Genomic DNA, 24,786 nt, shown 5'->3' on the forward strand with positions numbered 1-24,786 from the left:
AATAAAATCTTAAAAATTAATCTTTTTAAATGCATTAACCTTCTTTCTCGTACTGTTGATGTTGGCTTGGTGTATTATTTCATAGCGTCTCTTGAGTCAGGGCTGCTCTCTCTAAACTAGTCTCAATATCTCTGTGTATTGCTTTCAGTTGAATGTGTCTCTGGGGTACTGCTTCATGAGATTCAGTTTAGCTCATGTCTAGTCTGATTGTGCTTGTGGTTGGTTTAGCCTGAAAGATCAGTAATGAGCTTGTCTCACTTTTATTGGTTGTTTTGTTATATGGTTGCTACGAGTAGTTTTTATTACTGTGCATATGCAAAGGTTGTTTGAATAAACATACAACAACACTTTGAAATGAATTCTGTATCATACAGGTAACCAGTGCAGTTTGATTAAGGCAGGAGTATTATGCTCTCTCTCCTTTGCACCTGTTAAAAGTCTGGCAGCTGAGTTCTGAACAAGCTGCAAATGTGTGTGTGTGTGAGAGAGAGAGAGAGAGAGAGAGAGAGAGAGAGAGAGAGCTGATTCAAACCCAGGTACAACACATTACAATAGTCCAAATGATATGAAACAAAAGAAAAGCATGAACAACCTTCTACATATCTTCAAAAGAGAGGATGGACTTGATTTTAGAAATTGACCTTAGATGGAAAAAGCTATTTTTAACATAAAAGTCAAAGATAATACCATTTTTTTTTTTTTTTTTACACAGGAAAGTTTCTTCCCAGGAAACTGCCCCAGGCAGTCATGTAGATCATTAATATAACCCTTATTACCAAATAAAACCATCTCTTTCTTGTCTTCACTCAATTGAAGAAAATGAATTGCCAACCAGCACTTAACCTCTGTCAAACATTAATGCAGAGAATGCAAAGCACATTTATGGTCCTGTTTCAATGGTAAATACATCTATGAATCATCCGCATGGAAGTGATAATGAAAATTATCCCAAAAAAAAAAAAAAAAAAAAAAAAACTCAATGGCAACATATACAGTGAAAATAAAATTGGTCCCAGAATAGAGCCCTGAGGTATCCCACAGACAAGAGGAGCAGTAGAAGAAGAGTAATCACTTAAACTGACTAAAAAAGTCCCATCTTTCAGATAAGAAGAGAACCATTTTAGGGCTAAGCCCTAAACACTAACATGATTCTTGGGACGAGCAATAAGTATATCAAGATCAACTGTATTAACTGTTCAAAATAGTCAGAATACTTGACCAATAGGAGAAGGAGACCAATCAAAAACCTTCTTAAACAAAGAAGGAATGACATCACATAGAGACCTAGTAGGTTTCATTTACAAAATATAGCTTTAATAACTATAATAAGAACACAGTATGGATATGTGGAACCAGACTGTTAATTAAAGTGCTACCATAGATCTAAGTTATCACTGTTTTATATGCTCACATTTCTCAGGGTCAAAACTGATCTGGGTATGGAAAAAGGTGCTAGTTCAGTGTTAAGATTATATATAAAACAGACACGGCAGATACAGATCTGCTGTCCAGTGGGGGTCCAGTATTATGCTGAGATAAATATTTGCATTGCAGCTCGTGTGGGGAGACAGGTCTCTAGCAGAGTGTGTCATTTTACTGGAGGTGTAAATCTGTCATTGCAGGGTTAGAAACAGAGCAGGGTCATATGCGGGGAGGAGATTTGCTCTAACATGAAGCTGAGTGTGAACTGTTCTTTAAAAGAATAAAGGACTGTGAATTTTGTACAAAAGCACAGTTGAAGCCTTGTCAAAAACTAATCTTTGTATATTTTAAGGACACTTGAGCAACAAATAGACACATCACTTTTGTTGTACATTTCAGATAGCTCAGCACATTTAACCACTTTGTGATTCACCACACCATCCCCATATGAATATAGATGCATGATATCTTTTTAATTAGGTACTAAAGCAAATAAAAACCCTTCACTTATTCACTAATTTTACCATTGCTAAAGTGTAGAATACAGCTCACAGCTGACTGGTTCATTGTTAAAGGGACAGTCTAACCCAAAAATTTAAATTCTGTCATTCTTTACCCAACCTGATATTTATGCAAAACATTTTTCATGTCTTTATTCAGCAGAACACACAATAATATAATTTGTAGAAGAGCACTGGGAACCAAATAACATTGGAGCCCAATGACTTTCGCTGTATGAAAAAAGAAAAAAAAAGAAAATTAAGACTCAAATTACTTCTCAGAAAGAAAGGGAAATAAAGCATACAATATTTAATTGGAAAGACATAAGACTGAGTAAATGATAACAGAATACAATTTTTGGTCTAATCTAGACACTCTTAAAAATAAAGGTGCTTAAAAGGTTCTTCACAGCAATGCTATTTAAGGAACCATTTTTGGTACCACAATGAACCATTCAGTCAAAGCATATTTACAGAACCATCTCTTTCTTACCTTTTTTATAATCTGAAAAACCTTCTTCTGCAGAACAAAGAAGCTTTTGTGAAACAGAAAGGTTCTTCAGATGTTAAAGATTCTTTATAGAACCATTTAGACAAAAAAAGGTTCCTATATGGCATCGTGAAGCACGATAGTTGTCAATAGTTAATGATGTAGAAGTTACAAATCCCAAAGAAGTTCCTTTCAAACCAAGTAGCTTTCTTTTTGTCAAAACTGCAAACTTGTGCGATCAAATTAACCCCATTGCATGTCTCACGTGAAATGCGATTTCCCAGTGGTAATCGTCTTTGCACTTACTGTGTTACATAATGTCAAAGCTATCTGTGCCGGTGTTAAACTTTTGCCCTCTCTGGGTCACATTACAGTAGGCTTCAGTCTTATTTACATGCATGAACTTATTTAATGTTCTCCTGAAATGACATTCTCAACCCTAGCAGTTTCATTCTGGAGTGCATATTGAGTTTCCTGTGATCCATGAACATTCACACCTATACACGAACCCGAAGTGTTCCCTGAAGGTGTTAGAAAGCCTAATGGAATTCATTCTTCAATGTTCCCCTATCTTTTTCTCTCTCAGGAAAGGGGGATGTGTTCGGAGATGTGTTCTGGAAAGAGGTGAATTTAGCTCAGGCCTGTGCAAACGTCCGTGCGTTGACCTACTGCGATCTTCACATCATCAAACGAGACGCCTTACAGAAGGTTCTGGAGTTCTACACAGCCTTCGCCGGACACTTCTCACGAAACCTGGTGCTCACCTACAACCTGAGGAAAAGGGTGGGTACCTAGACACTTTTTTTTTTTTGTGATTAACTTTTTATTGAAAGTTAACATAAACATAGACAAAACAACACTCAAACACTGACCGTCACCACTATATATATAAAAAAAAGGACCAAGGGAAACGTGTACACACTTAATACCAGTAATCTAAAAGACAAAAGAAAAGATGGGCCCTTAAAATTAAAAAGGAAACAAATAAACACGTTATAGTCCTCTAAGAAGCATATTCAATTCAAGAACCAAATATCCCCAGTCCGACACAGTTTGGGGCTTTGCCCGGTTAAGTCTGGCTGTTGAGTATTCTAAATTAGCCATTGATTGCACATTCAACATCCAGTGTTTCAGTAAATTTATCTCTGAATTAAACCAATATTCTAGAATAGTTTTTTTCGCTGCTGTAAAGCCACAAAATAGCATTCTCCTATATGTTACTTTAGGTACCTAGACACTTTAAAAATAGCTTAAACACTAAAGTTATACATTTTTTGACTATTAATTGAATGTTTCCCAACCCCAGTTTGGCATATTTTGGAAGTCAGCATTATGTAACACATTGATTAATTCATTAGTAGTGGTCTCTATATTTTGAGACCATGGTACTCTATTACACTTTACTTTCACCCAACTTCACAATTGGATGTGTTTTTGCACAATTTTAACATGCTGCAAGATTCAAACACTGATACTTTTGAATGTTAGCGTCACATAGGCAGCTTCATTATGTATGGGATTTGGTGGGTTTGCTCAGTAGCTTATGCAATAATTGCACTTGTGAGGTAAAGAGCTCCGGAAAAAAAACCTGTGAAACTATGGTTTGATAAAACTGCTCAAATCTGCATATAAGGAATTGAAAATAGCACGGCTGAATGTGGTTTTATATTATTTTGCATTCATTAACAGTCAAAGAAAGGTTGTTCTTCCTCAAATTGCACAATGCGGTTTTGGAAACAACTTTTTAAAGTGTTGAAATGCATTTTCATAAAAAGCAGTAATTTTCATCAAATGACTATATATAGCTGGTATAGTCAGGCTAAACTGTACAATGATCTAACCTCCCTATTTTAATTCATTTGAATGCTCAAATTCCTTCAGCTTTGTGATGTTTCATCAGATTTGTTATTATTTTTTCCTCTTGGCTGTCAAATGCTTGCGGTTGAGGAGTTCTTCATTCACTGCTGCTCTTCCGAGAACGATTTTGACAGCTTTTCATTAATGTTATAGCTGGTGTGGGTGAACACTGTTCAGTTTCATCTGATTTTTTCTCAGAGTTTGTCAGCTACATTGCGTCCATGTGTAGGCGGGGCTTAAGCCGGGCCGCAGCTTCGTTTAAATTCACATCTCGTTTCTCTATGTAAGCACTTTTTACAGTGAAGTCATTATGAAGCCAACTGAGCTGGAAGATCTATACCCTCTCGCAGACACAATCCCACAGCACTCCATTACTCATGTGGCTGCTGTAGGAACAGAGTAAACCTCTGAATACTGAATGCACTGCTGTTCTTACTGTGCTTTCCTGTTCATCTCTTCAAATGTGTTACATTTCAAGGGATAGTTCTCAAAATAAATAAATTATTGTGGTTAACTAAAACTGAAATAAAACATTAAAAATTCTTAAATATAAAATATTAGATTAAAAACAAACATTGATTGAATATTTACAAATACAAAATTAAAAGTGAATCATTTAATTAAATAAAGCGACTAAAACAAATAAATTAAACCTAAATAGTATTTAAAAACAATTAAATAAAAAGAACATTAAATAACAAACAATTAAACTTAAATGAATATTAAAGCTTCAAAATATTAATAAAAATAGTAATAAGGCATCTTGGTTTCATATGTAAGACTACATATGTTACAGTAAATGTTTGGACACAAAAATCAATAAAGTGAGGAGAAATTCAATATAGAATATGATCTGTCTAGCTGTCTGTCTGTAAAAGCCTGTTCACAAACAGGATGATTACTATAAATGTAAAGTTTCAATAATTATTCTAATTCTAATTTCAACATTATTTTTTTTCCAACTGTTATTCCACAACCTATACACATAAAATGTATTCATATATACTGGTCAATCATATTTGCAGGTCTTATTTTTTGAGGTATGCTCAAGGTCATTCCTGAATTAAACTGATTGTATTTTATTGATCAAATGATAAATCGGAGGTGAGCCAATAGCATAAAAGAATAAAGAATGACTGGTTGCTCTCTCTGGTCTAGACTCTAGTTTAGATTTATAGGTGTGATTTATGAAATCTGTATATCTTAATCAATCTGCATATGAAACCGTTTGAGGACTGAAGCAATCATGGCGTGTGTGTTGTGTGTGTGTGTGTTTGAGGCTATCATCAGACTAATGGCCTTATTCATTCAGGTGAGATTGTGGTGTAAGCGGCTCGTGTATCTGGCTGTATTATCCGGGTATAGCCTAATCAGATCCAGCTTATTGAACTAAGCATGCTCACATCTTAAGCATGGCTCTGCTGTCTGTGTGAGTGCAGGATGAAGAGAGAGACACTGGCAAAGATTAGATAGCCATGATCACATCTGGCCGTTTAGTTTGGTAATGGTCAGAAAATGGCCAAATAGAGTCAAGATCTGAATTAATGGAAGACAAAGTCAAACTGACCTTTGAAGAACAGAAAATAGAAACCTGATACAGATGTATATTCATCATCAGTCGCCTCCTTCAGTCCCACCCTCAACGTCTCTCTCTGTCCCTCTCTTTCTTTTCTGTGATGAATGTTCTAATGAAATATGATTTAAGACACAGAAAGAGATATATAGATAGACAGACAGACAGACAGAGAGAGAGAGAAAGACAGACAGATGACCAACCGAATGACAAATAGATTAATAGATAGACAGACAGACGGACAGACAGACAGACACACAGAGAGAGAGAGACAGACAGACAGACAGACAGATGACCAACTGAATGACAAATAGATGAATAGATAGACAGACAGACAGATTGTCACATAAACAAACAGACAGACAGAGAGACAGACAGACAGACAGACAGACAGACAGATTATCACATAGACAGACAGACAGACAGACAGACAGACAGACAGATAGATAGATAGATAGATAGATAGATAGATAGATAGATAGATAGATAGATAGATAGATAGATAGATAGATAGATAGATAGATAGATAGATAGATAGATAGATAGATAGATAGATAGATAGATAGGACAGATTGTCACATAAACATACAGACAGACAGAGAGATTGTCATATAAACAGACAGACGGACAGACGGACAGACAGACAGACAGACATATAGATAGACAGACAGAGAGACAGACAGATTGTCACATAAACATACAGACAGACAGACAGACAGATTGTCACATAAACATACAGACAGATGGACAGATTGTCACATAAACCTACAGACAGACGGACAGATTGTCACATAAACCTACAGACAGACAGAGAGACAGACAGACAGATTGTCACATAAACATACAGACAGACGGACAGATTGTCACATAAACCTACAGACAGACAGACAGACAGAAACAGACAGAGAGAAAAACAGACAGATTGTCACATAAACATACAGACAGACAGACAGATTGTCACATAAACATACAGAGAGACAGACAGATTGTCACATAAACATACAGAGACCCAGACAGACAGACAGATAGACAGACAGATTGTCACATAAACATACAGACAAACAGAGAGACAAACAGTCAGATTGTCACATAAACATACAGACAGACAGACAGACAGATTGTCACATAAACATTCAGACAGACAGATTGTCACATAAACATACAGACAGACAGACAGACAGATTGTCACATAAACATACAGACAGACAGACAGACAGATTGGCACATAAACATATAGACAGACAGACAGACAGATTGTCAAATAAACATACAGACAGACAGATTTTCAGATAAACATACAGACAGAAAGACAGACGGACAGATAGACAGACAGATTGTCACATAAACATACAGAGAGACAGACAGACAGATTGTCACATGAACATACAGACACACAGAGAGACAGACAGACAGATTGTCACATAAACATACAGACAGACAGAGACAGACAGAAAAATTGTCACATAAACATACAGAGAGACAGACAGACAGATTGTCAAATAAACATACAGACAGACAGACAGATTGTCACATAAACATACAGACAGACAGACAGACATATTGTCACATAAACCTACAGACAGACAGACAGACAGACAGACAGACCGAGAAACAGACAGAGAGAAAAACAGACAGATTGTCACATAAACATACAGACAGACAGATTGTCACATAAACATACAGAGACACAGACAGACAGACAGACAGACAGATTGTCACATAAACCTACAGACAGACAGACAGACAGACAGATTGTCACATAAACATACAGAGAGACAAACAGATTGTCACAAACATATAGACAGACAGACAGACAGATTGTCACATAAACATACAGACAGACAGATTGTCACATAAACATACAGACAGACAGAGAGACAGAAAGAGAGACAGACAGATTGTCACATAAACATACAGAGAGACAGACAGACAGACAGATTGTCACATAAACCTACAGACAGACAGAGAGACAGACAGACAGATTGTCACATAAACATACAGACAGACAGAGAGACAGACAGACAGACAGACAGATTGTCACATAAACATACAGACAGACAGACAGACAGATTTTCACATAAACCTACAGACAGACAGAGAGACAGATTGTCACATAAACATACAGACAGACAGAGAGACAGACAGACAGATTGTCACATAAACATACAGAGAGACAGACAGATACAAACAGATACAGACAGACAGATACAGAGATAGATGATAGACAGACAGACAGATTGTCACATAAACATGCAGACAGATACAGACAGACAGAGAGACAGATTTTCAAATAAACATACAGAGATTGTCACATAAACATAAAGACAGACACAGACAGATAGATTGTCACATTAACATACATACATACAGACAGACAGACAGATTGTCACATAAACATACAGACAGACAGACAAACAGATACAGAAATACAAAGTGTCACATAAACATACAGACAGACAGACAGACAGATTGTCACATAAACATACATACAGACAGATACAGACAGATAGATTGTCACATAAACATACAGACAGACAAATTGTCACATAAACATACAGACAGATACAGACAGAGAGACAGATTGTCACATAAACATACAGACAGACAGACAGATTGTCACATAACCATACAGACAGACTGAGAGACAGACAGATTGTCACATAAACATACAGACAGACAGACAGACAGACAGACAGCCGATAGACAGACAGACAGACAGACGGCCGATAGACCTACAGAAAGACAGATAGACGGAACAGACGGACAGACAGACAGACAGACAGATTGTCAGATAAACATACCGACATACAGACAGACAGATTGTAAGATAAACAGATAGACAGACAGACAGACAGACAGACAGATAGACAGATAGATAGATAGATAGATAGATAGATAGATAGATAGATAGATAGATAGATAGATAGATAGATAGATAGATAGATAGATAGATAGATAGATTTCTGTAGGTCTACTGGGGGAGTTGTTGCCTAGTGGTTAGAGAGTTTGACTATAGGGTTGTGGGTTTGAATCTCGAGCTGGCAATACCATGACATAGGTGTCCTTGAGCAAGGCACTGAACCCCTAACTGCTCCCTGGGCACCGCAGCATAAATGGCTGCCTTCTGCTCCGGATGTGTGTTCACAGTGTGTGTGTGTGTGTGTGTGTGTTCACTGCTCTGTGTGTGTGCACTTTGGATGGGTTAAATGCAGAGCATGAATTCTGTGTATATACTGTACTTGGCTGATTGTCACGTCACTTTAGATATCTACATAGATAGATAGATAGATGGCCGATAGACAGATGGCAGTAAATAATGACAGAATGTTCCATTATGATGAACTATAACCTTAATTATTAAACACCAGGGCTTATGGACAGTGACATAAGGGCACTCGTATAGCTCTCGGTCACAGATGAGTGGTTTTGATTATGTTCTGGAATGGACAGATCTGTATCCTTCAGTGTCTCCTGGACGGGGCTGCATACAGCAGAGATCTGGTGTCTGGTATTGATCAAAGCACTCGCTCACTAACAATTGATTTCTTACAGAGACATTTCTGTGTGCTTTTATTTCAAACAAATTTATCTTGCTTTCCTTCTTCACTGCTAATATAATATTTAGTTTCTCTTGTATCCTTTTCACAACATCTTTCCTTTTAGTTCTGCATTAGTTCAAGTGGGTCAGGCTTTTCATGATCTCCATTGGTATTTTAATACAATTACCCACAGACTCATCCTTTATTTACTATCTCCTCCGTGTTCTGTTCCTGTCTGTGTCTCTCGTATCATTGATCTGTGGCTGGGCTTGTGCTGTCACTGTATCTATCTGTATATGATAATCACACAACACAGCTAAAATGTGTGGCCCTACCTGGCCCTGTGCAAATGCAACAACAGTGTCTTGTTTTCTTTGTAATACATGGCTCTCAGAAGGCCTCATACCATTGATTTAGGTCAAATCCAACCCTCTGGAAAGTATCTAGTCTCTTGTTTGCCCACGAAAGTGCTTAATGAAGTTTCTGAACCAGTTTCAGGTGAGTGGCTGCTTGTGAAATATTATATTACAGAAGCATGTTCGCCTTGTGAATAGATTCTGCTGATGAGCAGGTTTGGAAACTATCTCAAGCATGTCATTTTATAAAAAATTACACTTAATCAATATATGTCCGACAAATTACTTCACCTTCATCACATAAAGGTCAAATAGACCATTTTTATTTCAGACACAGTATTGAATGTTTATATCTATAGCACTGTCTTTAATTGCTGCACACAAAAACATTTAGCATAATCAGTATAGTATTCACAAAAAAATATCATATATATGAAACTTTTTAATTATTTGCACCAAAGACACTTTATTTTGTCATAAAATATACTTAGTGCACTGCATTGTGATCACACAACTTTGTGACAATGCATGTGGATAAAAGATCATAAAAAAACTGAAAAAAATTCAGGAAGCACCCCTTTGCTTTGTGATAGTATGTCCCTCTGAAAGAGGAAATTCTAACGTCACTTCTTCAATGGTTGGAGTAATTCATCTTGAGACATCCAGCTGTTTCCTGTCACCTCTATGCTAATAACGAACATTGGAAGCCAATTTTAAAGTCCTGTGACTCTATTGATTATTATGGGCAGTAAATTGTCAGTGGTCACCTTCACTGGAGTGAGTAAATGAAGATGGAAGTGTGCTAGAGCGCGTTGATGACATACTGTAACAGCCGGATACATTTCCACACTCATGGGAGTTTGTGCTGCAAGAACAATTATCTTACTGCGTCTCTTTAAAGACTCTTAAATCAATTCTGTTAAACCTTCTGGTAATATCTAAAAGAAACCATTCTGACAAATTCTTAAATTCTGCCATCATTTACTCACATTCATGTTGTTCCAAGTACACATGACCGTTTTCAAAACGGTCTCTATTTTTGTTGCTCTATTTTCTACAAATAAACCGAGACGTGGACACATTTTAGTCAACTGAAGTTAAAATGTAATTTTAAGAAAATTTAGTTTTAGTAAAAAAAAACAAAACAAAAAAAACAACAATCAATCACCTTTATTTATATAGTGCTTTAAACAAAATACATTGCTTCAAAGCACTGAACAACATTCATTAGGAAAACAGTGTGTCAATAATGCAAAATGATAGTTAAAGGCAGTTCATCATTAAATTCAGTGATGTCATCTCTGTTCAGTTTAAATAGTGTCTGTGCATTTATTTGCAATCAAGTCAACGATATCGCTGTAGATGAAGTGACCCAAACTAAGCAAGCCAGAGGCGACAGCGGCAAGGAACCAAAACTCCATCGGTGACAGAATGGAGAAAAAAAACCTTGGGAGAAACCAGGCTCAGTTGGGGGGCCAGTTCTCCTCTGACCAGACGAAACCAGTAGTTCAATTCCAGACTGCAGCAAAGTCAGATTGTGCAGAAGAATCATCTGTTTCCTGTGGTCTTGTCCTGGTGCTCCTCTGAGACAAGGTCTTTACAGGGGATCTGTATCTGGGGTCTAGTTGTCCTGGTCTCCGCTGTCTTTCAGGGCAGTAGAGGTCCTTTCTAGGTGCCGATCCACCATCATGTCTGGATACGTACTGGATCCGGGTGACTGCAGTGACCCTCTGATCTGGACACAGACTGGATCTGGTGGCCACGGTGACCTCGGAACAAGAGAGAAACAGACAAATATTAGCGTAGATGCCATTCTTCTAATGATGTAGAAAGTACGGTGTTATGTGAAGTGTTTCCGGTTCCGGTTTACCTAATTAATGCAGCCTAAAAATCCTTTAATGGATTTGAATATTAAAAGCATATTAGTATGTTATGTGTATGCCAGGTTAAAGAGATGGGTCTTTAATCTAGATTTAAACTGCAAGAGTGTGCCTGCCTCCCGAACAATGTTAGGTAGGTTATTCCAGAGTTTAGGCGCCAAACAGGAAAAGGATCTGCCACCCGCAGTTGATTTTGATATTCTAGGTATTATCAAATTGCCCGAGTTTTGAGAACGTAGCGGACGTAGAGGAGTATAATGTAAAAGGAGCTCATTCAAATACTGAGGTGCTAAACCATTCGGGGCTTTATAAGTAATAAGCAATATTTTAAAATCTAGTATATGATGTTTGATAGGGAGCCAGTGCAGCGATGACAGGACCGGGCTAATATGGTCATACTTCCTGGTTCTAGTAAGAACTCTTGCTGCTGCATTTTGGACTAGCTGTTGTTTGTTTACCAAGCGTGCAGAACAACCACCCAATAAAGCATTACAATAGTCTAACCTTGAAGTCATAAATGCATGGATTAACATTTCTGCATTTGACATTGAGAGCATAGTCCGTAATTTAGATATATTTTTGAGATGGAAAAATGCAGTTTTACAAATGCTAGAAACGTGGCTTTCTAAGGAAAGATTGCGATCAAGTAGCACACCTAGGTTCCTAACTGATGATGAAGAATTGACAGAGCAACCATCAAGTCTTAGACAGTGTTTCTAGGTTATTACAAGCAGAGTTTTTAGGCCCTATGATTAACACCTCTGTTTTTTTCTGAATTTAGCAGTAAGAAATTACTTGTCATCCAATTTTTTATATCGACTATGCATTCCATTAGTATTTCAAATTGGTGTGTTTCACCGGGCTGCGAGGAAATATAGAGCTGAGTATCATCAGCATAACAGTGAAAGCTAACACCATGTTTCCTGATGATATCTCCCAAGGGTAACATATAAAGCGTGAAGAGTAAAGGCCCTAGTACTGAGCCTTGAGGTACTCCATACTGCACTTGTGATCAATATGATACATCTTCATTCACTGCTACAAAACTGATGGCGGTCATATAAATACGATTTAAACCATGCTAATGCACTTCCACTGATGCCAACAAAGTGTTCAAGTCTATGCAAAAGAATGTTGTGGTCAATAGTGTCAAACGCAGCACTAAGATCCAATAAAACTAATAGAGAGATACACCCACGATCAGATGATAAGAGCAAATCATTTTTAACTCTAAGGAGAGCAGTCTCAGTACTATGATACGGTCTAAATCCTGACTGGAAATCCTCACATATACCATTTTTCTCTAAGAAGAAATATAATTGTGAGGATACCACCTTTTCTAGTATCTTGGACAGAAAAGGGAGATTCGAGATTGGTCTATAATTAACAAGTTCTCTGGGGTCAAGTTGTGGTTTTTTTTTATGAGAGGCTTAATAACAGCCAGTTTGAAGGTTTTGGGGACATATCCTATTGACAATGAGGAATTAATAATAGTCAGAAGAGGACCTATGACTTCTGGAAGCACCTCTTTTAGGAGCTTAGATGGTATAGGGTCTAACATACATGTTGTTGGTTTAGATGATTTAACAAGTTTAAACAATTCTTCCTCTCCTATAGTAGAGAATGAGTGGAACTGTTCCTCAGGGGGTCTATAGTGCACTGTCTGATGTGATACTGTAGCTGACGGCAAATGCTAATGCTATGACAAATGCTTTTCTATAGGATATGCTACTTTCCCGCCAAGCAATACGAAATACCTCTAGTTTAGTTTTCCTCCAGCTGCGCTCCATTTTTCGGGCTGCTCTCTTTAGGGTGTGAGTTTGCTCATTATACCATGGTGTCAAACTGTTTTCCTTAACCTTCCTTAAGCGTAAAGGAGCAACTGTATTTAAAGTGCTAGAAAAGAGAGAGTCCATAGTTTCTGTTACATCATCAAGTTGTTGTGAGGTTTTGGATATGCTAAGGAATTTGGATACATCAGGAAGATAACTTAAAAAGCAGTCTTTTGTGGTAGAAGTGATGGTTCTTCGATACTTGTAACAAGAAGTAGAATTTACAATTTTGGCTATATGAAGTTTGCACAGAACTAAATAATGATCTGAGATATCATCACTTGGCTGCATAATTTCAAAACTATCAACATCAATTCCATGTGACAGTATTAAATCTAGAGTATGATTTTGACAATGAGTAGGTCCTGAAACATGTTGTCTAACACCAATAGAGTTCAGAATGTCTATAAATGCTGATCCCAATGCATCTTTTTCATTATCGACATGGATATTAAAATCACCAACTATTAAAACTTTATCTGCAGCCAGAACTAACTCGGATGTAAAATCACCAAACTCTTTAATAAAGTCTGTATGGTGCCCTGGTGGCCTGTATACAGTAGCCAGTACAAACATAACAGGGGATTTATCATTAACATTGGTTTCTCTGGATAATGTTATATGAAGCACCATTACTTCAAACGAGTTATACTTGAAGCCTGCCCTCTGAGAAATCCTGAAAACGTTGTTATAAATTGAAGCAACTCCTCCCCCTTTGCCTTTTAGACGTGCCTCATGTTTATAACAGTAATCTTGGGGGGTGGACTCATTTAAAATAATGTAATCATCAGGTTTTAGCCAAGTTTCTGTCAAACAGAGCACATCTATATTATGATCAGTTATCATATTATTTACAAAAAGTGTTTTCGTAGAAATGGATCTGATATTCAATAAGCCAATCTTTATCATTTGTTTATCCATATTGCATTTGTTTTTTATTTGTTGAACCTCAATTAAATTTTTAACCTTAACTTGGTTTGGACGTTTTTTGTATTTTCTAGCTCGGGGAACAGACACAGTCTCTATAGTGTGATATCTAGGTGAAAGAGTCTCTATGTGCTAAGTATTAACTGAACTCTGTGACGTGAGGCAGCTAGCAGACGGTGGGTTTAGCCAGTCTGTCTGCTTCCTGACCTGGGCCCCAGTTAGTCAAGTATAAACACTAAGACTATGGGCCATATTTCTAGACAGAAGAGTGGCGCCACCCCAGGAGGGATGAAGACCATCTCTTTTAAACAGGTCAGGTCTGCCCCAAAAGCTCGTCCAATTGTCTATGAAACCTATGTTATTCTGTGGGCACCACTTAGACATCCAGCCATTGAGTGATGACAATCTGCTATGCATCTCATCACCACGGTAAGCAGGGAGGGGACCAGAGCATATTACAGTGTCTGACATCGTGCTTGCAAGTTCACACACCTCTTTAATGTTATTTTTAGTGATCTCCGACTTGCGAAGTCGAACATCATTAGCGCCGGCATGAATAACAATCTTTCTGTATTTACGTTAAGCATTAGCCAGCACTTTTAAATTTGCTAAGATGTCAGGCGCTCTGGCTCCCGGTAAAAATTTGACTATGGTGGCTGGTGTCTCTATATTCACGTTCCATACAATAGAATCACCAATAACTAGAGCACTTTCATCAGGTTTCTCAGTGGGTGAATCACTGAGTGGGGAGAACCTGTTTAATGTTTTGATCGGAACAGAAGAGCGGTGTTTTGACTATGATGCCTCACTGTCACCCAGTTGCCCTGCTGCAGGGGCTCTGTTGCCAGAACCGAACAATTTACAGGAATCCCTGAGCTAGACGCATCCAAAGCCGTATCTAGAGCCCTAACATTCTTACTGTCCTCAATTAAAGTTTGGATGCGTGTCTCTAATTCTGAAATCTTCTCTGACAGCCTAACTATTTCGCTGCATTTATCACTTGTGAATCCCTCATCAGCGACAGAGATAGATAAACTGTACATGTGGCAAGAGGTGCAAATAATGATAGTAGGCGAAGCCAATACTCACCGTGCTTGATGAAATATTCTTACTGCGGTTGTTTGATGAACTTGTGAAAAACTGCAGCGTGAGAGAGGAGAGGAGAGGAGAAAAGAAAACGCTAATGACAAGCTAAGGAGTGCTAACGCTTTGCAGGTGTACTGCAGTCACGGAAGAGTGAAGATCAAAGTTAATCTGATAAGATTGATCGATAAATTTCTGATAATATCAGAAATATGGTGTGAATTAAGTTATATTTTACAACTTAAAAAACAAACACACAAACAGACAGTGATAGTAAGAAAGATTATAGAGAAAAAATATAAAATAAAAACAGCTACACGGAGCTATGATTAGCTACAGAAGGCCAACAGGAAGTAGAGAAAACACTGTCCAACAGCCACTAATATGGTACTTATTGGCTAATTTTATGGAACCTCACACGCCATCACCCATATATATATATATATATATATATATATATATATATTGTCACGGGCTGAAGAATCACACGACAGGGTTTAGTGCAAAGTGAAGCCCCGGAGGGTGTATTTATTAAATGGTGCTCGGTGTAGTGCTGAATCCTGTAGTGTCCGGTGCTCGTCCTCGGTGCCACGTGATCCTGTTTGCCGGCCGGCTGAGTGCAAGGGAACTTGGTGTCCGGTGCTCGGGTGGCGGGCTGGTCGGTCCGCAGCTGTCTAGAGGGACAAGAGACACAACGTTAGTTTCAGTCATCTGAAGATCCTCTCTTCCTTGTGTCACCTTCAGCAACAGCGTTTATAGTCCTCTCCTCATCCGCTTCAGCTGGGACCGATCAGCCCGCTGTGATTGCGTGCAGGTGAATCTCCCTCGTTGCCAGGGCGACGCTGATAGGTGCCCAGGACACGGCTCACACCCCCCCCCCCAAGCGTCGCTCTGGTTCCTCGGGCGAGGGGGGAGGCGGGGGCTGGTGGAGGAAGAGTACCTGACAGACCTGCGAAAGCTGTCCACAGGCGGGAGAGTCCATCCGTATTGGCGTTGGCGGTTCCAGCTCGATGTCGCACGTCAAAGTGGAAGTCCTGGAGCGCTAGGAACCACCGCGTTACCCGGGCATTGGTGTCCTTAGCCCGGGCCACCCACTGCAACGGGGCATGATCAGTGAAGAGGGTGAATTTCCGTCCCAGTAGGTAATATTTCAGCTCCAGGACTGCCCACTTGACGGCCAGCGCCTCCTTCTCCACTGCCGCGTATCGTTGCTCGGTGGTGGACAGCTTTCGGCTGATGTAGACCACCGGGTGCTCCTCACCGTCTTGCACCTGGGACAGGACGGCTCGCAACCCGGTGTCGGATGCGTCCGTCTGCAATAAGAAGGGACAGTTAAAGTCGGGAGCGCGCAACAGTGGCTCAGACGTGAGCGCCGCCTTTATCCTTCTGAATGCCTCCTCTTCCGGGGTTCCCCACTTTACTTTCTCTGGCTGTCCCTTCTTAGTGAGGTCTGTCAGGGCCGTCGCTAGGGAGGAGAAGTTGGGTATAAAACATCGATAATACCCAGCCAAACCCAAGAAGGCCCGTACCTGTTTCTTGGTGGAGGGCCTCGGGGCCGAGAGAATGGCTGTCACTTTTCCCTGTTGCGGACGGATTAGCCCCGGCCCACCTGGAACCCGAGGTACTGTGCTTCAGGTAGGGCGAGGTGGCATTTCTTGGGGTTGGCGGTGAGCCCTGCCCGCCGTAGCTCAAGAAGCACCCTCCGGAGCCGCTCCAGATGGTCCTCCCAGGTCTCCGAGTGGATGACCACATCGTCTATGTAGGCCGCGGCGTAGGCTTGATGGGGTCTCAGCACAATGTCCATCATCCTCTGGAAGGTAGCCGGAGCCCCGTGTAGCCCGAAAGGGAGAACCCGGTACTGCCAGTGGCCAGTAGGGGTGGAGAAGGCGGTCTTTGGTTTGGCGGTCTCTGTTAACGGTACCTGCCAATAGCCCTTGGTGAGATCGAGCGTGGATATGAACCGGGCTCTCCCCAGCCACTCCAGCAGCTCATCCACACGGGGCATCGGGTATCCGTCGAACTCGGAGACCTCGTTTAGGCGGCGGAAGTCGTTACAGAACCGGAGGGTGCCGTCCGGTTTTGGGACCATGACTATGGGACTGGACCAGGGACTGCGGGAGGGCTCGATGACCCCTAGCTTCAGCATCTCTTGCACCCCTTCTTCAACCGCGTGTCGCCGGGCCTCCGGAATTCGATAGGGCCGCTGCCGCACAACGGTCCCTTGTGATGTGCGGACATCATGCTGCAGTAGGTTGGTCCGCCCGGGCCGTGGGGAGAACACATCGGAGAACTGACCGACCAAATGTTGAAGCTCTGTCTTCTGGGCGGCCGACAGGTGGGGGCTGACGTCAACAACCACGAGTGAGGAGGCGGCTAGGGCCGCAAGCTGAGTCCCCGTCCCCTCCCAGCACTTCAGGAGATTAATGTGGTACAGTTGGCTTTCCTTCCGACGCCCCGGCTGGCGTACTCTGTAAGTCACGGGCCCCACCTTCTCCGCGACGATGTATGGGCCTTGCCACTTGGCGAGGAATTTACATGCCGCTGTGGGGACGAGGACTAGAACGTAATCCCCTGGCTGGAATTCCCGTGGTTGGGCCGCCCGGTTGTATCGTCGACGTTGAGCTTCTTGGGCGGCCGCCAGGTGCTCCCGGACGCGGGCATGACGCGGTCGATCCTCTCCCTCATCTCCCTCACGTGCTCGATCGTGGTTCGATGGGCGGTCGGCTGCTGCTCCTAGGCCTCTCGGGCGACATCGAGCAGGCCAAGGGGCTGCCGCCCCAAACAGGAGCTTGAATGGTGTGAATCCAGTGGAGGCCTGGGGGACTTCCCGGATGCCGAAGAGGACGTACGGCAGCATTTGATCCAAATCCCGTCGGTCGTCCGCAGCCACGCGGCGGAGCATCTGCTTCAAGGTTTTGTTGAACCTCTCGACCAGCCCATCGGTCTGCGGGTGGTACACGGTGGTCCGAAGCTGCTTGACCTTTAGGAGGTGGCAGAGGTCAGCCATCATCCGGGACATGAAGGGGGTGCCCTGGTCGGTCAGTATCTCCCGGGGTATGCCGACCCGGCTGCACAGCAGGAAGAGCTCCTGGGCGATGGCCTTGGACGTGGCTTTGCGCAGTGGAATGGCTTCGGGGTACCGGGTCGCATAATCCACGATGACGAGGATGTGTTCGTGTCCCCGGGCAGACTTCGCCGACCTGCTGACTGTGCGCTGGGTGCCCTCTGGCGTGCGTCGCTCCTGGTACACCCTCCGGGGAAATGGCGGTGCTCGCTCCCCAGCCTCTCGTCGCATCGTCATCTCCGCCAGCTCCACAGCCTCGACGAGCTCTCCCACGGTGCGTGGATTCCTCATCCCGGCCGCCTGTCGAAGGGGCCGTGGCAGGGCGCACAAATACCGGTCCACGACGACACGTTCGGCCACTTGGGCGGCGCTGGGGCTCCCGGCGAGCAACCAGTGATGGGCGAGGCGGTTGAGTTCGGCAGCTTGGGCGCGGGCTGGCAACCGACTATTATACTCCCAGGCTCGGAACAATTGGGCCGCGGCGATGGGGGACAAACCCACACGCGCCAGAATTTCCTTCCGTAGTTCATCATAGGATTCCTTTTGGTGGGCTGGCATAGAAAAGTAGGCCTGTTGGGGTTCCCCAGTCAGCAATGGTGCCAGTATCCGCGCCCATTCCTCACGGGCCAGTCCTCTCGTGCGGCGATGGACTCAAACATACCCAGGTAATGCTCTATGTCGTCGTGGACGGTCATCTTCAGCAGGAGCTGGGTGGCTTGAGTGCGCGGGTCCGGCAGCGGGGCCCGCTGAGCAGCCGTGAAGCGGAGAGCGGCGACTTCACGCTCCGTTTCTCCTTGGCGAGCGGCCATGTGCTCGACGAGCTGCTGCTGGCGAAGGCTTACTTCCGTCAGGTGCTTGAGAAGCTCTTCCATAGCTGGGGAGGGAGTCACCGCCTGACGAAGAAGCAGAGGGGGGGGAAAAAACAACTTGGTGAGTCGGTGATTCTTCAGTAAGGTGCCCGCATTCTCCACCAGGGTCACGGGCTGAAGAATCACACGACAGGGTTTAGTGCAAAGTGAAGCCCCGGAGGGTGTATTTATTAAATGGTGCTCGGTGTAGTGCTGAATCCTGTAGTGTCCGGTGCTCGTCCTCGGTGCCACGTGATCCTGTTTGCCGGCCGGCTGAGTGCAAGGGAACTTGGTGTCCGGTGCTCGGGTGGCGGGCTGGTCGGTCCGCAGCTGTCTAGAGGGACAAGAGACACAACGTTAGTTTCAGTCATCTGAAGATCCTCTCTTCCTTGTGTCACCTTCAGCCACAGCGTTTATAGTCCTCTCCTCATCCGCTTCAGCTGGGACCGATCAGCCCACTGTGATTGCGTGCAGGTGAATCTCCCTCGTTGCCAGGGCGACGCTGATAGGTGCCCAGGACACGGCTCACAATATATATATATAATTATTATTATTATTTTTATTTTATTTTTTATTTATTTATTTATTTATTTATTTATTTATTTATTTATTTATACATGTGCCCTCATTATCTTTAATCAAAATAACTTCCTCTCCCTCTCGTGATGACATTTCTTCTCTGATGATGTGTCTCTGTTAGAGGAACAGCCATTCACTCACAAAATAGGGAAGAAAAGACAATTTCAACTTCAGTTTCATGCCAACTTTGAAGGTTTTTTTCTTCTTCTTCTTTTTATTTATTTTTTATTTATTTATTTTTTTAAACCAGTGCATGTGCAAATTGACTGCATCGATAAACATATGTAAAATGTGCATTTGCAATCTCTAGTGCAACATGTTTGTTTTGGACATGTAGCACTATCAGATAGATAAGTATGAATCAAGTTTTTCATGTTATCTCAAACGTTAATTCTCTGCAGATGGCTGATCAAGATACGACATGAAGAAATACGTGTTTGTTGTTTTCAGTCAGATTTTAGACTCAAGCAATAAACTATGAACCTCTCTCACCCCCAAAACTCATTATCTTTGGCTTTGACACATCAGAATAAATGACACTCCTGAATATTGTCCGCCTCCGGTCCAGTGCTGCTCTCTCCACACATCTCACAGTCATCCATCTGTCTGATCTGATAGAAAATCCATTTATTGTTGCACCTTACAATGCATTTAAGTGGCTTCATCAGGAAGCAGATTCATGTGACCTGGCAATAAACAAAGTCTCGCTGAGTCAGCCTGCACACAGGAATGAATTAATGAAGTAACAGCATTAACTCATTAGGACAGCTTCCGTGTCCTTTTGTGTTTCGCTCCATTAACATATTGCTTGTAATTAGGTTTGCAAAAAAATGTTTGTCAGTTCTAAACACCCTGTTCTTAATTTTCATCTATTTTTAATTTAAATGCATCTATAAATAATTTAAAACACCTTCAGTGATCAATCTAATCTAAATAAGACAAATTAATTTAATAGTGTTCTCTCTCATTTATGAAAGATTTCACTAGAGGCAGGAGTGTTTTTTTTTTTTTTTTTTTTTTTTTTCTCAGGGAGTCAGCGACTCCTTGAACAGCAAGCGGATGAGAAAATAATTAAGAAACCGTATTAACTGTAAACAAACAGCATACCGGGACATCTCTTGAATCTTATCACATCACATTTATGAGGAAAAGATTGGAATTAATTACACTGTAGCAATAATCAAAGCAAATGCATGAAGCACTAGCCAACACGAAGAAGGAAAACAGGGGTCCTTTTTCATTCAGCATACAGGTTCATTCATAATTAAGTAAAACAAATTTAAATGAGGTCAACAGGCATATTTCTGCATATTAACATTGCGAGCAACATGTAAATTACAGATATTTCTTTATATTCTAGTAGTTTTACCAGTGATAGTTTTTCAACCCTTTTGAACCCATTTCGGCAAAATTGTTACATGTCAGATCAAAATGCATTTGCTTAAGCAACCATGTTATTTATTTTAGCTTCTACAAGTCTTTCGACTCTTTTATTGTGGCTCAAGTTTCACAGATTCGTCCCTGAGCGCTTCACATCTCTAGTACAATGCTTTACCAGGTGCGCTACCGAGCAAGTTTCCTAAGTCAGAAAAGCTACACATATGGAGCAATGTGAGACAAAAGTTAAAATGTATTAGTTTACAAATCATGCACTATAGTTAATCATGTTAAGGTCTTAACATAGTATTGTGCAAGGAACTGCAAAAAGACGATTTGATTGTTTGAAAACAAAAACACATTTTTGGTGTGTTTTTCCAATGAGCCTATGTTGGATTTTTTCAGGGTTCTCAAAATTGAAATTATATGTATAACTTTCATATTACAGCTTTGGATAGGGTTTGTGTTTGGGACCCTGTGTGTTTCTGTAGTCTCGTGTTATTTACAGCTCATGCGATTAGCTGTGATGTGATTTATTTGGAAATGAGTTACCATGAGTAAAAATGACAGCATGTGGGTCACAGACCTCAAAGGGGTCTGACTCCTTTGGCAACTGACAAATGCGTGGGATTCAGGATCATTCACAAGCCAGATCAGTAGAACCAAGACCAAAAAGGATGTTGGGCCAGGAAATAAAATCCATGTTAACCTTTTGTGTACAGCTGCTTATCAGCTGATTTTTGTATAAATGATTTGTTCTTTCAGAAACCAGTACAGACTTGCTTCGATAATGCCATCAGGTTTTGATGCATCATGAAGCTAAAGATAGCAGTGACTAAATGAACCATGTGACACACTCCTCATCATTCGAGATGCTCAAGGGTCAAGAGCTCAGATAGATGTAACCAAGTGCACAGTGACCAAGGGCACTGAAAAATTCTGGCTCAATGATGTGTTGCTCATTTATGCATTAAAAATCATTTTCTGTAACAAGCATGGTTTTAATTTCTGTATTACTTTCATTTTGATATTTATGGTGGACATAAAGTCAAGTCAGAAAATTCATGGTGATACAACCTTCTTTATAATGAAGAAAAGCCTTATTAAAAGAATAAGATTCTTGAGAGAGAGAGAGAGAGAGAGAGAGAATCACATTTGTCTACAAAACCAAAGTCATGTGGTGCAACCAACATTAATTTAACCACATTAAATTAAACATTAAAATAACCAACTAATTTGAAACAGGAAATTATGTCATAGAGAGTGGATCTTAAAATAACAGATAATTTGGCAAGGAAAGGTTGTTTTTAGGTTTTACAATTTCATGTTGTGCAACTCTTATTTTTTGTATATATAAATAATATACCTTATTTATATCATTTATATGCATAGTGGCATGTGAAATAGACTTTAAAACCATTTTTTAGTGTTATTTTATAACATTTATAGATTGTGATAACATCTGTAAGTTTTAAATTCAATTATGAATAGATTATGAACTTGTCCAGTCATTGTATTTTTCTCATGTCTGTCAAAGATACTCTAATGCTGATTCATAAAAGGGTCAGTTTTAATGTATAAACTAAAAGTATATATAAATGCTATATGCTATATATATATATATATATATATATATATATATATATATATATATATATGCTTCAATTCCAGCTCTACAGTATGTGAGGAACAGTACGAAATTCAAACCAATAGTCATTATTTGCTTAACATCTTGCCCTCTGCCCAATCTCTCAAATCTCATTCGTGTTGCATTCAGGACATTCATATGCATAGTTTTAATTTCAAACCTGAGAATCTTGAACTCTGGATGTTTTTTTTTTTTTTTAATAATTGCAGCTTTAATGTTATTTTTTTTATTTTATTTTATTTTTTTACAGAAGCTTTCAGATAATCTATGCAGTCTTTATGCATATAAATACTTTCTTGTTTGAATCCCACAGATCATCTTCCGTAAAATAAGTGACGTCAAACGGGAGGAAGAGGAGATGCTGCGACGGAAGAATGAAGCGCCTCTGAATCTTCCTCCAGATCACCCGGTGCGGCGTCTCTTCCAGCGGTTCCGTCAGCAGAAAGAGGCCCGTCTGGCAGCGGAGCGAGCGAGTCTAGGAGAACCGGACGTGGAGCGAGGCAGAACGGAGAGCGTGGTACACGAGAGCACTGCAACCACCAGCTTCGTCACAGTCACTGAAATCCCAGCCACTCCCATCACCTCTGTGTCCTCCTCCTCATCGTCCAGAACGTCGTGTCAAGCCAAACTCTGCACTCCTGTGGCCTCTAATGGAACCTGTACAGGATCCAAGTCAGCAGAACCTCCCAAAAACAAAGGCTGGGGTCGATTTAAAGAAGCCACATCCAAATCTGACCTCTCCTGGTGTTCTGTGTCCAAAGCTGAGTCCATGGAGATGCTTCCAGACAGGACTAAGTGGGACTCGTGGGACAGCGGCATTACCAAGAGTGAGGGGAGCGCTCGAACCCCTCAGGATCGGAGCCCCTTGCAGGCCGAGGGCAAGCGAGCCATTTGCCCCATCCCAGAGCAGAGTCTCCAAGCCTGCTTCATGGAACTGAAGCAGGAGCTGCGAGGAGACATCCACTCCCTCAGCAGCAGAATGAGCGCCCTTGAAGGCCAGCTCGCTGAGATGCTCCAGCTTCTCAAAGACAGAAAGACCTCAGGATCTTCAAACCGGTTTGACATATCAAGACCAGATTCTCCAGATTCAGAAAAAGATGACAACATGTTCTCCTAACTGGGTTTCATATCTGATGCGGTGGGCTGAAGGGAGCACGGTTCGGTCCTGTCCTAAAAATAAAGGTTCTTAACTGGGATCAGTGATACCATGAAAAACCTTCAAAGGTATAGTTCACCCAAAACTGAAATCTTTAATCTCAGGCTGTCTAAGATGTATGTAGATTAGTTTATTTAGATCAGTTTAGCATTACATCACATCGTTCACTGGTAATCCTGAATTTCTCCAAATCTTTTTAACATCCATGGATGCATTCATTGCACACAAGGATCTATCTAGTGGAAAAACACTCTTTAGATGATTAAAATCTTATTCACACCAAGAAAAAATGGTTCTTTAAGAACTGTTCACTTGGGGAACCAGAAATCCATTTTGGAACCATCATTTTTAGAATGATACGGTGCAATGGCGCTTATTTTTTCCAATTCTGTTGCCTTCAGTGGAATGAGAATTACACATTTTAATAATCAACACATCAATATATGGATATATGGAACGTATTATGGAATATGTCACTAGAATGGATATCAATTGTCATTTTTTTTATTGTACAATGGTTGACATTTTTTGTATGGTCATTTAAGTCAAATGTCCTCTCCTGTTTTTACTGTTAAATCATGTCGATAAATTGTAAACCAGTCAAGCAAAATATGACAATATATGTATAATTTCCTCTGCTCTTGTTTTATAGCTT

At 41.0% G+C, this 24,786-nt stretch overlaps 1 protein-coding gene across 2 annotated transcripts in view; it reads left to right on the top strand.

The window, feature by feature from the left end:
* The window catches only part of kcnh1b (potassium voltage-gated channel, subfamily H (eag-related), member 1b), a 47,285-nt gene extending 22,739 nt beyond the window's left edge, over positions 1–24,546 (top strand). For both annotated transcript variants that reach the window (XM_026197760.1, XM_026197761.1), the window contains 2 exons: positions 2,999–3,195; positions 23,289–24,546. In XM_026197760.1, coding sequence (XP_026053545.1) covers positions 2,999–3,195; positions 23,289–24,092 — 1,001 coding nt within the window. In that variant the 3' untranslated portion in view covers positions 24,093–24,546. The remainder of the gene's footprint in view (positions 1–2,998; positions 3,196–23,288) is intronic.
* Positions 24,547–24,786: the final 240 nt, after the last annotated feature.

The sequence above is a fragment of the Carassius auratus genome, chromosome 22 (genome assembly GCF_003368295.1).
Source record: "Carassius auratus strain Wakin chromosome 22, ASM336829v1, whole genome shotgun sequence".
Lineage (NCBI taxonomy): Eukaryota > Metazoa > Chordata > Actinopteri > Cypriniformes > Cyprinidae > Carassius > Carassius auratus.